Below are 15191 nucleotides of genomic sequence, written 5' to 3' on the forward strand. Positions count from 1 at the left end.
ATGTACAAGGCCAGCGTGAAGTCTTCAGCGTGACGACGGACAGGAAGTGATGCAAGGGCAGATTTGTTTTTTTTTTGTTTTTTGTTTGTTTCATTGACTTAAAAGGAAAAAAAAAAATACAACTTCAAGCGTCCTTCGCAGTGGTTTCAAACTACTGGCTGCTCGAAGCAACTACAATGAAAATGTTTCAGTCGTCTGTTTGATTTTTTTTTTGGGGGGGGGGGGGGGGGGATTCTTGGAAAAGTTTTTTTTCTTTCCTCCCCAGAGCAACTGTGGCACCGAGACACACGGAAGAGGATTCGGGCCACAAGAAAATAAAACAATTAAAATAGATTTTTTTTTTCTTTTCTTTTTTTTTTTTTTTTTTCAAGTTTCCAATTTGAGAATGAAGTTGAAATTTCGCGATTAAAGTTGAAATTTAGAGTTGACGTAAAAAAGGAATGAAATTTTGTGAATAAAATAGAAGTTTTGCAATTAAGGTCAACGTGAAGTCAGTCAAATTAGATCAGAATTAAGTCGAAAGGCTCTGCATGCAAGTCTAGTAGACTACTTCCATTTTCGCCAGTTTCTTGATTACTATGGGACCATGTGGGATATATTTGTTTTCGGCACTTTATTTGTGTGTGGGTAGCTGGGTTAATCCACCATCCATCCATTCTCCTCGCCAATTTCCAATTTTATCAATATCAACTTTACTTAACTTTCGACTTTAATCATAAAATTTTTCTCCTTCAACCTTTTTCACGAAATTTCAACTTAAAACTCGAAATGAAAACTCAAATAAAAATCTCCTTCCTGTAATTTTTTTTTTCTTTTCTTGTGGCCCTAATCCTCTTTCATAGAGACAAGACGCAAGAGTTCAGTTCTGTGGGGGGAAAAAGACGTAAAAAAAAAAAAAAAAAGAATAAAAAGAAAAAAAGTTGAGAAGACATGTTTACCCAAAGAGGAAGGACCGTCTCAAAGTTGGATTTTATGCTTTCCTTTCAACATTCAACCTACAGAGAATCAAATCAACCCCGTGTACTTCTCCCCCCCCCTCCCCCCATCATTGATTGTCAAAGCGGCTCTGCAACACTCAACGTCGCCTTAACTCCTTCCCTTTTTGTAAAATAGCAACCTCATGAATTCAAAACACACATGCTGCTTCGTTGCCAAAAACGGCAGCGACGACGATATGAAATTCTCACGGCAATGTTAAGGAGATTTGTCTCAAAGGACCGGCTGCTCCGGACTATCAGAGGCATCTGCAGCTAAAGTGAGGAAAAAAAGATAACAGGCCAAAACATCAACGCCTACCAAACTTTTCATTATTTCACCTGAACTGCCGTGGAAATAAAACATGACGGGTGGATTTTTTTTTTCCTGCGGGGGGGTGTTTTTGTTTCGTTTGCATAGGAATCAATGATGAAGGCAAAGACGATCTGACACGGGGTGGGGGGTGGGGGCAGGGGGGGGATAGGTAGGTAGACAGTAGACTGCAACTGGTGGGAGGGGAGGGCGTGGCCAAGGAAAAGCACATATGCACATGAACAGTTACAGCACATCCAACGCAACCCGGCAGACCTGCACACACCTCTCAGGGAAACTCTGACAAAAGGCCGAAGCGGATCACGTCCCAAAAGACATGGAAGTGACGAGCTTTGAAATTGGAAAAATACTCATTAGAACGTTTTCTACAGGTAAAGAGTGTGATGACTGCAGCTACAGAACGTGCACAATTTTAAAACCACCGTGTTGTAAACATTTTTTTTTTTTTAACCCCCCCCCCCCCCCCCCCTCCCCAAGTCCACAAAGACGTAAACAATTTTAGGACCCTCCACCGTGTCTGAGGCTGTTTTATGGTGTTCAGCACTAAATGGAGCTGCACACGGAGCAGAGACGTAAATCCATTTGACCCCTTTACACACTTGCTCTGGTTAACTGAGCGGATTAAACAGACTTCTACAGTAAAAAATGTACCTCAATAGATTCAGTCTGACGCCACGAGTTTTCATCTTATGAAAACAGCGTTGATTCTTTTTTTTTTTTCTTTTTTTTTGTTAAGGCTTGATTCAGTCAAATGACCACAAACTAACCATTTACAATTTGACACCTGCAGGCGGGGGCGTGAGCGCTTTTGTTAGAGCTTCCCTGTAAAGGAGCAAAAGCCTCCCCATAATTGTGCTCCATCTCAAAACCTCAACCCCATTCTTGGAAAAATGTTTTCCTATTTTTTTTTGTAGCCTAACTTAAAAAACAAAACAAAAACCCAAACATTAACAACTTGGCTTTAAACTGTACCGATACAAAATACAGTACATTGATTTTTCTACCCTTACACAACATAAACACAAATATTTCACTGACCAATAGTTAAGTTCCTCTCAAATACAAGAAAATATTACAGTAAATTCCGAAAATACCTTGTCACATTAGACACTTAAGTAAAACAGTAGAGTACTCATGTAAGGCAAAATCAGGTGAATTCACAGTGACGACTTAAAAATATATTTAAGATTTTGAGTGTTTTAAAAGCGGACGGCCTCCCTCACTGGAAAGAAGCTCGGCCTGGGCGCGTTTTGGCTTTTCACTGACAGAAAATAAATTTGGAAGTGTTTCTCTTGCTCTCTAGCTTAATAGAAATACCTGATATATATATATATATATATATTTTTTTTTTCTCCCCCCAGCAAAGGTTCACATAAGTGGAGTAAAACCAACCCATTTCCAAGAATACGCAATGGATTCGGAGACATTTTGGAATAGACTGCTGGGCTGCACAACGGCGACGTTACACCTTGTCCTGCTTGAGAGAATGGCACATCAAACACCAAAGAGCATCTATGGGGAGGTTTTGCACGCATTCATCAAGCAGCTAAACACACACACACACACACACACACGCGCGCGCGCGCACGCTCACACTCACACAGACGCACACACAACTATATATATATATGTGTATATACTATAGCTATATAAATATGTTAGTAATCAATAAATAGACATAAATTACATCAGTGCAAATTTACACTATGCCTACACGGAGCAGTTTGGCATCAAATTGAAATTATGAAAAGGAATACAAAATCTGACGGCGACCTCAACAAAATAAAATCGTAGGAAACGTCAAAAACATAACATACAGTACCGGATGAAAAGGACATTTGGTTGTCAAAAAATAAAGCTTTGAGCGTGAAGAAGAAAGCTGTTCCAGCACGATGGGAGAAACCCCTTCTGCCGACTGCGAGGTGCGGAGCAACGCAGCTGTGCTATTTACTTTTGCGTCAATCTTTCGTTTTCGTCTTCGTCACGTGGTTTAACCCAATGTCCGAGCAGCTTCCTGCCACCAGTAATTAAAACAAAACAAACGTGAAAGTGGATATGAAATTAAATTAAAAAAACAAAACAAAAAAAACTAAAATAAATTGTCAAATGTGCATTATTTTTTTTTTTTTTTTGGAATACCTGTGGCATGTAATGGTACACTGTAAACACAGCAGGCTAGCAAAAGCGCCGAGCGACCAATCTCATCCGAAATAAGAGCGATGCCATTCCCCAGGAAGCCACCGGGTGTCTTTTTCCCTCAAAGAAATCTTTTGGTGGCACACATCGTTACGAAGGGCTTCACGGAGTCGATGGGAGTCGAGGTCGGACAGCTGGACGGCCATGCAACAAGGGAGGGGCCTCATCCTGCCCTTTGCTTCTCTCCATTCACAAGTTAATGCGTAATTATTATTATTATTTATTTTTCTTTACTCCCCCGGATTTGTTCTCTAGGACCTGGGCCCGCTGCCGGCCGGGCCTTACAGCCTGTCCATCCTGAACGTGTCCTCGGTGGCGGGGTCGGCCAGCACCATGTCTGGGTCGTTGAGCATGTGCAGTCCGTCCAGGGTCAGCGGGTCGATCTTCAGCTCGTCCAGGGGAAACTGAGAGTCTGCGTCAAAGCTGACGTCGCCGACGCCGGCCAGCGAGTTGGTCAGCTCTTTGGAGAGGCTCGGCGGAGACTCCCCTGTGACTGAGACACGCGACAAGAGACACCAGGGCTGACATCTGACGGCTTCCAAATCACGCTGTGCACTTTCAAAGGCTTCGCTGCACGGTACAAAGCACTTGGCTGCGACCGCCAGCGCAGTGGTCTAGTGGTAGAGTGTCCGCCCTGAGACTGGTAGGTTGTGGGTGCGATCCCTGGCCGGGTCGTACCAAAGACTGTAAAAAAAAATGGGATCCATCGCCTCTCTGCTTGGCACTCAGTATTCGGGGTTGGAATTGAGGGGGGTGGGGGGGGGTTAGATCACCCAATTATTCCCGGGCGCGGCACCGCTGCAGCCCACTGCTCCCTTAAGGGGTTGATGGGTCAAATGTGGAGGAAAAATTCTACATCCTACCTTAACTGATTGAGTGATTCTGTAACTTTTAACTTAACTTAACACGCACACGTTCAGGTGCCCAGTCTAATGTCATGCAGGGGAGAGCAGCGGTCCGGATGCAACCACGTTTGCAACCTTATATTGACTAAGAAACACTGGGCCAAAGCAATAAAAACTAACCAAACAGAAGTAGAGGTAAAAAATATGCAGTTTCCATAAGATTTCCATTGAACGTGTGACTGCGGGGCCTTGAAGCTGCACCATGCCCTTTAAAGGTTAAGTGTGTGATATCTGGAGATTTTGAAGAAGAAATCAAGTGGTTACATTTTAGACTACAGCGTCTCTCACTCTCTTCCCGCCCTTCTGAGTTTGCCAGTGGACTTACAGTGGCCTGCTGCCCCCAAACGTTGATACCTCGTCAAACTTCTTCAAGTAGTTTTCAAGGTAATTGCATTGAAAATGATGTCGATTTTTTCTTAGGACACCCTGTATTTATGGGCAGTAAGTTTGCGACCCTTTAGGCAGAGTCAAGTGGGAGATGCAGTGTGACAGCGAGTGCCGCTACCTGTCAGGATGATGTTGGGGATGTTGCTGTGATTGCTGTAGCCCAGTTGCTGCGAGTCCTGCAGGCCACTGCCAGTCAGGCCCATCATGGCTGCCTGCGTGTAGTTGAGGGTGGAGCACTGGTTGTAAAGGCTGTTGGAGCTGATGGGGTTCTCGATCATGTTGAACTGCTCCAGCTGTGGACAAAAAAACAAGCAAAACAAAACCCAGGCGTAACACAGAGTAAGTTCCACCACAACTGAAGAAGAATCACTTCCACGCCCTGCTGTCTGTCTGTCTGTCGTCGCATATTATCACCTGGTGGGACAGGGCGTTGGTCTGCCGCAGCGCCAACTGCTGATCATAAAAGGAGTCGCCAAATATGCTGCCCACCACGGGAATGTGCTGGAAGAAGGGAGGCAAGACAAGAAACCGTGGCTCATCTGAGGCAGCTCAAAGATCAAATAGGAAAGTTGAGCGGGCAAGAGTTCTGATGGAGCTGCGTGGTGACGCACTGAAAAACACGTTCACACAGCAGTGGGGCAGCGCAGAGAGCAAAGCAGATGGTTTGCATGAGTGGAGCTGGAGCACGTCAGCAACGAGGAACACCTGGTAACCTACAGTTGGTAAAAAAAAAAAATCTTCATTCTTCTTTATTGCACGGTAAAGCTTTATGAATTCACTTTACGTTTGTTTAGATTATTTTTTTTTTCTTCTTTTAAAGCGTCGAACCCAGTAAAAGTAAGCTTTACCCTAATGCTAATGCTAACATTGTCCAAAACTAAATTGACCCTAAAAGTAGAAACTGTAGCCAGTCTTCACCATGCCATGATCTAGTTTAAAGAAAAATGAAATAAAATAGAAAAGGACGAGAAAGAGAGGCTGCGTTGAGACTGCAGGCAAATCAGATTCAAATGAGATTCCTTATCAAATTAGATTTTTTTGTGTTGACTGTCCACACTGTTTTTATCAAGTGTCCAAATGGGGAAAAAAAACCCAAAACCAATTGTTGCGTTTGGAGCTGGTCAGACTGAGACACATCTGTCCAAATGCGATTTGAAACGACCTCCCAAAGGTGGGTTCAATCTGTTTCGCCAAAAATTGGATTTCATGTGATTTGTGACTGGCAGTCTGAACGCGGCTAGAGAAACACATGGTTTTGGCCCAGTTATATCTGTTATATTGTTGTTTGCTCAGTGGAATCTCAGTGTTCACTACATAGAAAACTTCTGGGGATGTGCTGGGAGGCAGTTTGTTGTTGTGTGCATGCAGAGCAAAACTGCAACAGCAGGGAAATAACAGTGCATACTGCAATAAATATTAATAAAATAACAAATGTGAGTATATATTAAGAACCATTGCGGTGCAATTGTATTCCTGCACATTATTGACTTGTCAGGTAAATATAGTGAAGCAAAGCTGTGCTTTATCGGCTGGAGGACAAACTCTGTGGTACCGACATCAGGCCCAGGTCTCCATGGAGAAGCTATTGCTTTCTTGTCACGCATACAGAGTCAGTGGACAGTGACAGTGCTGATGAGGAAATGAGTGATGCCGCTGTGATGACATTATGAGCAGTTCGGAGCTGATAGAGAGAGACGGAAAAAGCAGCCTAACTCATCTACAATTAGCTTTCCCCGAGGTACGACGCCCTTCTCAAACTAGCTCAGAGGGTGGGCCCTTACTTGAGGCGAGCCGCCGGGGGAGAAGCCTTGATTGGAGACTGGGGAGGTTGGAGACTGAGTGGCTGGTGAGCCAGTCTGATTGCGGTACTGTTGGAGGGGAAGAATGTTAGCTAGCGCTAAGTTTTATGCCTGTCATACACAAGTCTTTACAGCAAGATGGAAGAGGAAATTAATTTTGGATTGGGTCGTTTTCTTTTCCCCCGTACATGATTACCCAAAAGCCACCTGGTGAAGAGCAGAACAACTTTTTTTCCCAGGAAGTTTTTCTACAGTTCTGCAATAACAATTTCACAGCAGAATGTATTTCAATTGCAGTTAATGTAGCATCATAAAGACGCCTAAAACCAAAGCACGCCTGTGTATTGACAGAGGCTGAAAATCTAATCTTTACCTTTCAGCACTGCATGTACATGTAGCACAGCGCTTTGACCCACAACAAGCTGTGAAAATGTTTAGTACAAAATGTGGAGTAGCACCCGTCAGTGTTAAAAAGCCTCTAAAGTAAACCTGCTTGCATATTCACCACTCAATGATTCTGTCTGCTTTGAAAAGGTAACCATAAAAAAAAGAAAACAAACTGTGTTCGTGTAAAAGAGTCCGGTTAACTGGAAACAAATCAAAACAGGGGTTGGTGGACGAGTAAGGATTGCATCATTTCATCTACTCGGCTCTAAATCTCTGCAGCCACTTTGTACTCTCTTACCGAGTTGACACTGATATTGGCAGTGCCCTGGCTGTCCGGGGAGGGGGTGCTGGCACTTGCTGTCCCCGGGGAGGGAAGAGTTGGCAAGGTGATGAGCTGAATGCCCTGCGACAGGGCCTGCTGCTGCTTCTGGAGGTCAATCAGCAGCTGTGCCTGGACCTGAGCCGTCAGCTGGTTGAACAGGGGGTACTGGGCGAGCTGCTGCTCCAGTGTCAGTGATTCTGCTGGCATGGTCTGAGGACAGAGAGCACACGCATCCTTTAGCTAATCCCCACAAAAATAGACAAGGAGGTTTGCATGTCATACAACTGCGGCGTGGATGTAACGGAAATGATTTTATAGACGAGACAATAAGCCGAACCGTAGAAAAAAAGTCATTTAATTAGCTGCGCAAGTGATGTTCATGATTAGCTGTTTAACCACTGGCTGCTACAAATAATCACACAATTAATACGATTAAATGAGTAAAAAACATTTTACTCAAATGAAAGGCTTTAGCTGTTATTACAACTCTACTACAACACACTTGGCAACAAAAGACAATTTTTTTTTCTTCAAAATTTAATTAATCTACTAAACATGCCCACATACGCACAAACACACAACTTTAACCATTATGCAAGGTCTCTGTTAATGCCATAGACAAAAAAAAGCAAAATAAAATACTAATGTGATTTGAAATGCCATGCGATGACACAGTTGAGTTCTAGTCGAAGGAACCACTCCTATTTCTACTTAAATTCCTGTTTCACTCTCAACAGTGACAACGGGCCAATGAGTGTCAATAATCTGTCAACGGCCGCAGCTCCACGTCGGCTGCGGTCACAGGGCCGAGTCTCACCTGCGCGATGCTCACAGGTGATGAGAGGGTGGGGGAGAGCTGCTGCGGGGACTGCTGCAGCTGGAGCTCCGAGGTCAGGGTGAGAGGCACCACAGGTGGTTGCCGTCGCTGTGCCGTCACTGTCATGGTGGCCTGAGAGGAGGTGGGGATCCCTGGAAAAGGAGAGCGCAACAGGTGAAGATGGTCTGGTCATGAAGGAGCTGCTCACTCAAATAAAAGACAAGGGCAGCAAACATTGTGTAAGAAGGAAAACACTGGCAGAAACTGCACGTGGAGCAGAACTGACTGCAGGACAAAAAAGCTTCCCTCAAAATTGGAAGAAGGAGCCGGTGAGCTTTCTTGCGTCCCAATAGGCTTCATTAGAGTTGTGATGCAACGTAAATCCAAGTTAAAGGGTGATGCACGGGAAGCGTAATGTGACATTTAACGTCACGTGAGCTGGAGGTACAGTTAAAAATGTGTATTTTAAAGTGCAGTTAAGATAAAATGTAATTTGATAAATATGATTGATAGGAAATTAAATGATTGGTGAATGTGTATTTACAAACTGCCGAGAGTTGTTAGGGTAAAATGGTGATTGAATGGTGCTTTAAAATGTCTTTAAGCTATTTTGGGTGTTTTAAATGACAATATTTATATTATGTTCTGGATTGCTCGAATAGATGAAAAGTTTTGTAATTTCTTTGATATGTTCTAGATTAAATTCTAGTAAGTTAAAAGTTAAGTAATTTTTGCTTAGTTTCATGATTAGTCTTTATGTTTAATTGTATTTGGGTTTCTGAAGGTGCTGTTTGTATTCAAGGTTTTTCACCTTCACTGGCCTGGGCAACTTTCAAAATAAAAGAAAGCAAAAGAAAGAAAGCGACCGTTTCAAGTGGGGGAACTGCATTTCAAACCTCAAAAGGAGGAAACACTCGACAAACATTACCGTGGCTGGCAGCGCTGATGCCGAGGTGGGTGAGGTTGGTGGTCAGGCTGCCCGTGCTGTTGGACGAGCTGAGCAGGGGGAAGGCCACGGTGTCGTCGGGGTCCAGCGGGGTGGACAGCGGAGGAGGGAACTGGATGTTGGTCAGATCGGGAAGTGAGCCACCGGTGTTGTGTGCAGCTGGAAGCACCGACGGGTTCAGCTCCTGGTCTGGTGACGGGAAAATACTGAGAGGCAACAATTTGTATATCAGACGCTGCACTCAGTAATGTGTCGGGTCAAACTTATGACAAATGAGAGCGATGGTTCGAAACATGATTGCGTGGCCTCACAAGCAACAAACAAACTCACTTTATTCCTGGGACGTCACATGTGTTGGCATTGGATAAATCCTCCTGTGAAGGAGGCAAAGCCGTGAGCTGCGATTCTGATAACAAGTGTAACTCATTTCTTCTTTCCACGGGTACCTTCTTGTCATCCCACAGCTGCTCCTGCACGTCTTTGTCTGCGTTCGACTCCGAGCTCTCCGTCCCCGGCACTGTTAGCAGCGGTGCTGATTAGTGATACAGCAAAAACACAGTTGCTCTCTAAAATACATACCAATTTCAAATCAGCGCAAGAAATGAGTCATCGATATCCCGGCCAGCCGAGTGGAATACAGCGCTGTGCACTAGTTTCCTGAGAGTCTAAAAATAGCAGAGTAACTAGCAGACAGGCAGACAGACGGGCGGAGCGGATGTTGGCCAATCTCGGTTCCATCGTATCAAAGCCTTGCATGAAAATATATAATCCATGCATAATAAGTGAATAACGGATCCCTCTACATCCTCTTGTTCTGAGTCAGCGCTAAAGAGGAAAGTAACTTTCTCAGAAATCACACATTTGCATTATTGGTATTTATCTCAGGTTTCGGAAAAGCTCCGAATCCACTTCTTGGTAACTGACACTCATTCTGGTCTGCTGCCTGTATTTGGACATCACCTAAATAAACAGGAACAGCTTTCCAACCACATATTCCATTACCTCTCTTGGGCTGCAGCTCTTGCGATCCCCCAGCAAACATCTCCTGTGGCTTTGGATTCATGGCGCTCTGGTGTAAAGCCGAGTCCGAGTTTGTCCTACATGTGCCAAAAAGATGAGAAGTCAGTAACATCAATGGCCAGCACTGAAAGGAACAATGCTAGACATTATTTTCAGATGATTATTTGTCATAGAACTTGAATGTAGCCACCTCACAACAAACAAACTAAAAACACCTATTCCAGTTAAATCATATTTATCATGCTGTTCACAGCCTCCTGCAAAATCCCTCACTTTTACCAGTCTGATTCAAGTGATGCTTTGTTGTGAATTCCACATATTTGGAAGGGACTAAAAACAGGGGCAAGGCAAACGCAAACAATGCACAACTGAACAACTTTTGTGACGTCCTAAAGGGCTGATTCCCTTTCTAAAAATTATGGAATAGGAGGTACAGAAAGGCCTTTTTATCATTATTGGGCAGATTGAAGAGACATATTGGAACCCAATGGGTAAAGTGGATAAAGACATTTTGTATCAATCAATGTGACGAATAATACAACCACGACAGCCAGGTCCACTATTTTTTATCGTGTCCCAAGCTTCCTTCATACAATATGTGGCCAACACAGTAGCAGGGCCATCAGTCTCGCATGTGAAACGGAGGTCCATCTGACTCAGTGTGCCACTTGTCATTTTGCTGAAAGTACACCAGGAGGTAGCTTACCTTCTCCAGCTTGTGTCAGGTGGTGGGGAGAGGTAAACTGAGCTGTAGGGACAGCTGTCAATGTGTATTCCGTTAAGGCTAACACTGCAAAGGTAATCATAATGCAAAATCCCCATTCAATAACTTTCCCCCCCCCAATATACTGTATGTGACTTCTCCCCCACATTAAATGCTGTTGCAGACAGTCGAGCATTGTTCCAAGCTCTATATTACTTGTTCTGACACTGAGGAAAACCACGTAATGTCACTGTGGAGCTACTGTAAACATGATGTTTTGTATCGTTTTTAATTCCTGCCAACCAGTTAGCGGTTTACAGCTCATATGTGTACATGTCACTTTTTCTTTCTTTTTTTTCCCCTTTTTTTTAAGTATAAGATGAATCAGAAGAAGAATCAGATATGGAGGCGGCAATATAGGTAAGATCCAAGATTGCTCCTCTATATTTTACATAATTAAAGCTGCTGCAAGACACCGTGTCTACAATAGCAATCAGTTGTTAACTGGGCTTACAAAAGCATTGCTATATGGATAATAATATAGTATATTTGCTTTCTAGGTACCACGGTTGAGGTAACTATGGTTACAACAGGGAATGCGTGTCTTCAAAAGTTTCTTGAGGCCATCTTCACAGTAATATTCAAACCATCCTCAACAGCACTTTTATTATTATTATCATTATTATTATAATAATAATTATTATTATTATTATTTCAAATAAAAAGGGATATCTGGCGTCCATGTTTGTCAACAGAGAGAGGCCGGCGGTGAGGAGAGGTGATCCGATTCCGGTCACGGTAAACCCGTTCCACCAGCCCATGGTGCCTTGTTGTCCGACTGGTGTCCAGCACAGAGTTCTACGGTTTAATACACCACAAGAATGAGGAGAGCAAAACAGTTGAGGAAAACGGCCCAACTTTGCCTTTAACAAAATGCTCTAGGATTAATGGTGCAAATGTGTTTAATTCAAAATGAGTCAAGCCATGGGCCCCCTATAGGATGCTCGAGTTGGCAAATGTATTTTAAGATGGAAAGCCATGACAAGCAATGATACAGTATTAGGTTTTCTGAACTGAGTGGCAGTGCAGGGTAGAACTTTTCCAGATCGGCTATGAAGATAACAATGGCCGGACAATGCAGCTCTGAGCAGCCGGTCTCTGACATTTCTTAAACATTTCACCACCTTCATAGCATTAACTCGGCCTGCTGGCCTTCTTCAAAGAAAATGAAATATTCCCTCCAGATAAACAGTCTGTTCCTTTTGCGATTCCCATAATGTCACCAACAGCTGAGAAAGATACACTGGTCGAGAACAAACCATTGATTCACCAGGCTCAGGGCTCACCTGAAAAGGCAGGTCAATGTTGCCATTTCCAATCTGATTGACATTGGGCAGTGAGCCTCCATAGTACTGTCCACGATTCTGCCCTAGTTGCAAATACTGGGTCTTCTGTAACTGCAGCTGTGCAAAGTAAAATTGCATGAAAGCATGAGTGAATGGCCGACCTGATTCACAAAAGTCATGATGTTTCGAGTGACTGATGCCTGCCAGTCTACAGTGGTGACATGGGGGATGGATGAATCCAGTGACTGACAGGTAAAACATGATGGGGACGGGCAGATTGGCTGTTTGACAAACAACTAGGAGGCACACAACGTCGTTCACGGCGGAGAAAAACCCCATCGGTTGAGGTGAATGACGTCTGACTGACAGCTGGTGTGAATACAGACTTTCCATGTAACACACCCGGTAATTACATTAGCAATGTGTCTCATACAAACACAAAATAAAATCAGTCACAAAATAATTCAAGCTACCAATTAACAAAAAAAGAAGACTCAACAGAACGCTGCAATGAAAAAAAAGAAAAAAGAAAAAAAATCATTCTACATTGAAAACAAACTGAGTCAGGACTGAAAGCGAGTAGAAGAAATGCAACAGATTAATGTGTGAATGGTGAGACAGTAAGATCTGGCAAGACACCACAAAACTGACTAATTCATTCAATTTCCCTACATGATGACAGTACATCCCATATTTACACTGGAGCAGCATCAGCACGTGATCGTCATTCCCAGCAACAGAGCCAGCAATTAGTTTTTTACATTTCCGGGAGACAAACGGTGCCATGTTCCGTGAACAGGGCTGAGATGATAAGGGAGGAACTGGACTCGAGAAAAAAACAACAAATTAATTAAAGCCCTGCATCACCCACCCGCCCCCAATTTGAATTTGAACCTAGACATTTCACTCACTATTGATTAAAACAAAGATGATTGGCTATTCTTTTATACTTGTTGATGCAGGATAAAGGACACGAAATGCCCTTTCATTACTTTAAAAGAAAGAGCCATTTTCATCATTCACTACTGTTCATAGTGACAGTAATAATACCAGTTAGACAATTGCTCCCCGTGCCTGTCAAAATCCATTTTTTACAGTGGAAACAAAACAACAACAACAACAATAATACGGAATTATTGGCACTTAAGCATGAAAAAAATACTTCAATCCCCCCTTTATTGTCAACGACATCATTATTTGCCAGGCATGGGGGAAATAAGGAAAATCGACTGATTTTGAAGCGGTTTCTGACTGTGTTGTTATAAAGCTTAGACTAAGGTGGTGAAACATTTCCTCAATTAGGGCAACCCGGCCATACAAGCTGGACGGGGATGTTCTTAATGAAGCAAAATGCGGCGAAGGGTGGGGGGTTTGTTTTGTTTTTTTAAATGTCTCCATAAAGAAAATTATAAGCTTACAAGTAGCTAAGACGCTACCTAGCAACTGTGACGGGGGCGTTCAGTTTGGTGCTGGATGTAGAGCAGGGGGTGGGGGAAACAGCTGCTAAACATCTCACTGGCTTGCAAATACGAACTCAACCCTTAAAAAAAAAAAATGATAATAATAATAATAATAACATAATTCCACATCAGCTAGCTTACGGGCTTCTTACGGTTGCCGTCTCTGGCATGGTGGCGCGGTGCCGTTTCGCCTCGTATGTCACATTTGTTAGCGGGTGCTCGCAGCAGCGGTGACAGAGCACAGGTGCACATAATTAACCGCACCAAGCGCCGCGGATAAAAAAAAAAAAATCAAAAAAAAAAAAAAAAAAACCGCAACACAAGGCTAAAAAAAAAACCCCGCTAGCTCGAGTCCCAGCAAAGCGACCGGACTCGGGCGTCTCGCAGCGATACGGCGAGAGTGTGTCGGTGCAAAATCCCCGAACGCAAACCCGAGGACGTTTATGTGAACTGAAGCTAGCGTCCCTGCATTTTCAAGTGTTCCGCTGGATCCGTCGCTAGCTTCCGAAGGAGCGGGACAACGAGGTGTCAACAGCCGGGGTGTGCAGCCTCCTTACCCGGGCAGCTCTGGTGACGTTCAGGTCTTTCATCACCTCTTCAAACGCCGCGGTCTCCTCCGCCTGCTTTTGATTATGCAGGGCGATTTTTTCGCTAAATTTGCGAGGATTGTTTGAGGACGCCATCTTTCCCCCCCGTCTTCTCAATGGAATGTTACGTTACACACTACGCGGAGGCCTCCTGGTGTCGTAATCACGTAAGGTCAGCGGCACGACACCGGCGGCGTCCAAGAACGCCGAAGGTCGGGGCTGGAGGGGTTTCAAATATTAGTCCATTCACACTTTCCTTGTATAGTTCTTGGGCTCACTGCTTATGAATACGGAGTTTGCACGCCCAGTGCGCCACATTTGACATTTTAAATTTATTATTCATTCAGTGCAATTTATGTTTTGAGTTGCATGGAGTGACTGGAAAAGTATTTTCACGATCACAAGCACAAAAAGAAAGCCCACTTATCAGCAAGTAAGCACAAAGCACCACTAAATACTTATAATACTAAATAGTAGTCCAGAACCTGGACCTGTTCATCGTCGCATGACTTTACATATGTTTGTATGGTAAAGATGTGAGCTTCAATGGAACATGAGGAAACAGGGATTCATGTTAATGTTGTTTGCAAAGGCCTTCATATCAACAGATGCAATTTTTTTTTTTTTTTTTTCTTAAGTAGGTCGGTAAACTGAGTGCTTAATAGTGCTTTAAATTGTCAATGATTTATCCATCCATCTTCCTCCTGCACTCAGGGCTACAGGGATCTGCTGCAGCCTATCCCGGCTGTCATGGGGCGAAGGCAGGTTACAACCTGGACAAGTCGGCAGCCAGGTCATCACAGGGCCACATTGAAAGACAGACAAACAAACAAACACACACACGCACACGGAGAATTTAAGAGTTCCCAAATCGCCTTGCATGCATGTTTTTGGAATGTGGGAGGAAGTCGGAGAGAAGCACCTGGAGAGAAGCCACGCAGGCACCAGGTCCCATGATCCAGTCCATGACTTCCTTGTTGTGGGGCAATAGTGCTAACCACTGCACCT

At 43.8% G+C, this 15191-nt stretch overlaps 1 protein-coding gene across 3 annotated transcripts; it reads right to left on the minus strand.

Moving 5' to 3' along the window:
- Positions 1-1768: 1768 nt before the first annotated feature.
- crtc1b (CREB regulated transcription coactivator 1b) lies at positions 1769-14333 on the minus strand. 3 transcript variants are annotated; one of them, XM_076040680.1, is made up of 14 exons: positions 14154-14331; positions 12137-12253; positions 11521-11648; positions 10794-10853; positions 10070-10164; positions 9514-9584; positions 9398-9441; positions 9050-9273; positions 8122-8273; positions 7281-7514; positions 6578-6664; positions 5211-5297; positions 4915-5089; positions 1769-3997 (listed from the first exon to the last, which is right to left on the minus strand). In XM_076040680.1, the coding sequence occupies exons 1-14, from the start codon at positions 14277-14279 to the stop codon at positions 3786-3788; spliced, it is 1812 nt and encodes a 603-aa protein (XP_075896795.1). In that variant the 5' UTR covers positions 14280-14331; the 3' UTR covers positions 1769-3785. The 3 variants fall into 3 exon arrangements, with proteins under 3 accessions (XP_075896795.1, XP_075896794.1, XP_075896796.1); XM_076040679.1 differs by having other exon boundaries at positions 9514-9599; XM_076040681.1 differs by lacking the exon at positions 12137-12253 and having other exon boundaries at positions 9514-9599; positions 14154-14333.
- Between the last annotated feature and the right edge of the window lie 858 nt (positions 14334-15191).

This window comes from Nelusetta ayraudi, unplaced genomic scaffold (genome assembly GCF_046127955.1).
Source record: "Nelusetta ayraudi isolate G7.1 ecotype Tasmania unplaced genomic scaffold, CSIRO-AGI_Nayr_v1 ptg000062l, whole genome shotgun sequence".
In the NCBI taxonomy this organism is placed as follows: Eukaryota; Metazoa; Chordata; class Actinopteri; order Tetraodontiformes; family Monacanthidae; genus Nelusetta; species Nelusetta ayraudi.

What these genes read in the sequence shown, in the direction of transcription:
- crtc1b (XM_076040679.1), bottom strand. Translation starts at nt 14,279, where the DNA reads ATGGCGTCCTCAAACAATCCTCGCAAATTTAGCGAAAAAATCGCCCTG. An exon ending in ACGTCACCAGAGCTGCCCGG is followed by an intron (nt 12,254 to 14,153) that starts GTAAGGAGGCTG and finishes TACTTTGCACAG; the next exon opens with CTGCAGTTACAGAAGACCCA. An exon ending in CACCTGTGAGCATCGCGCAG is followed by an intron (nt 7,515 to 8,121) that starts GTGAGACTCGGC and finishes CTCTGTCCTCAG; the next exon opens with ACCATGCCAGCAGAATCACT.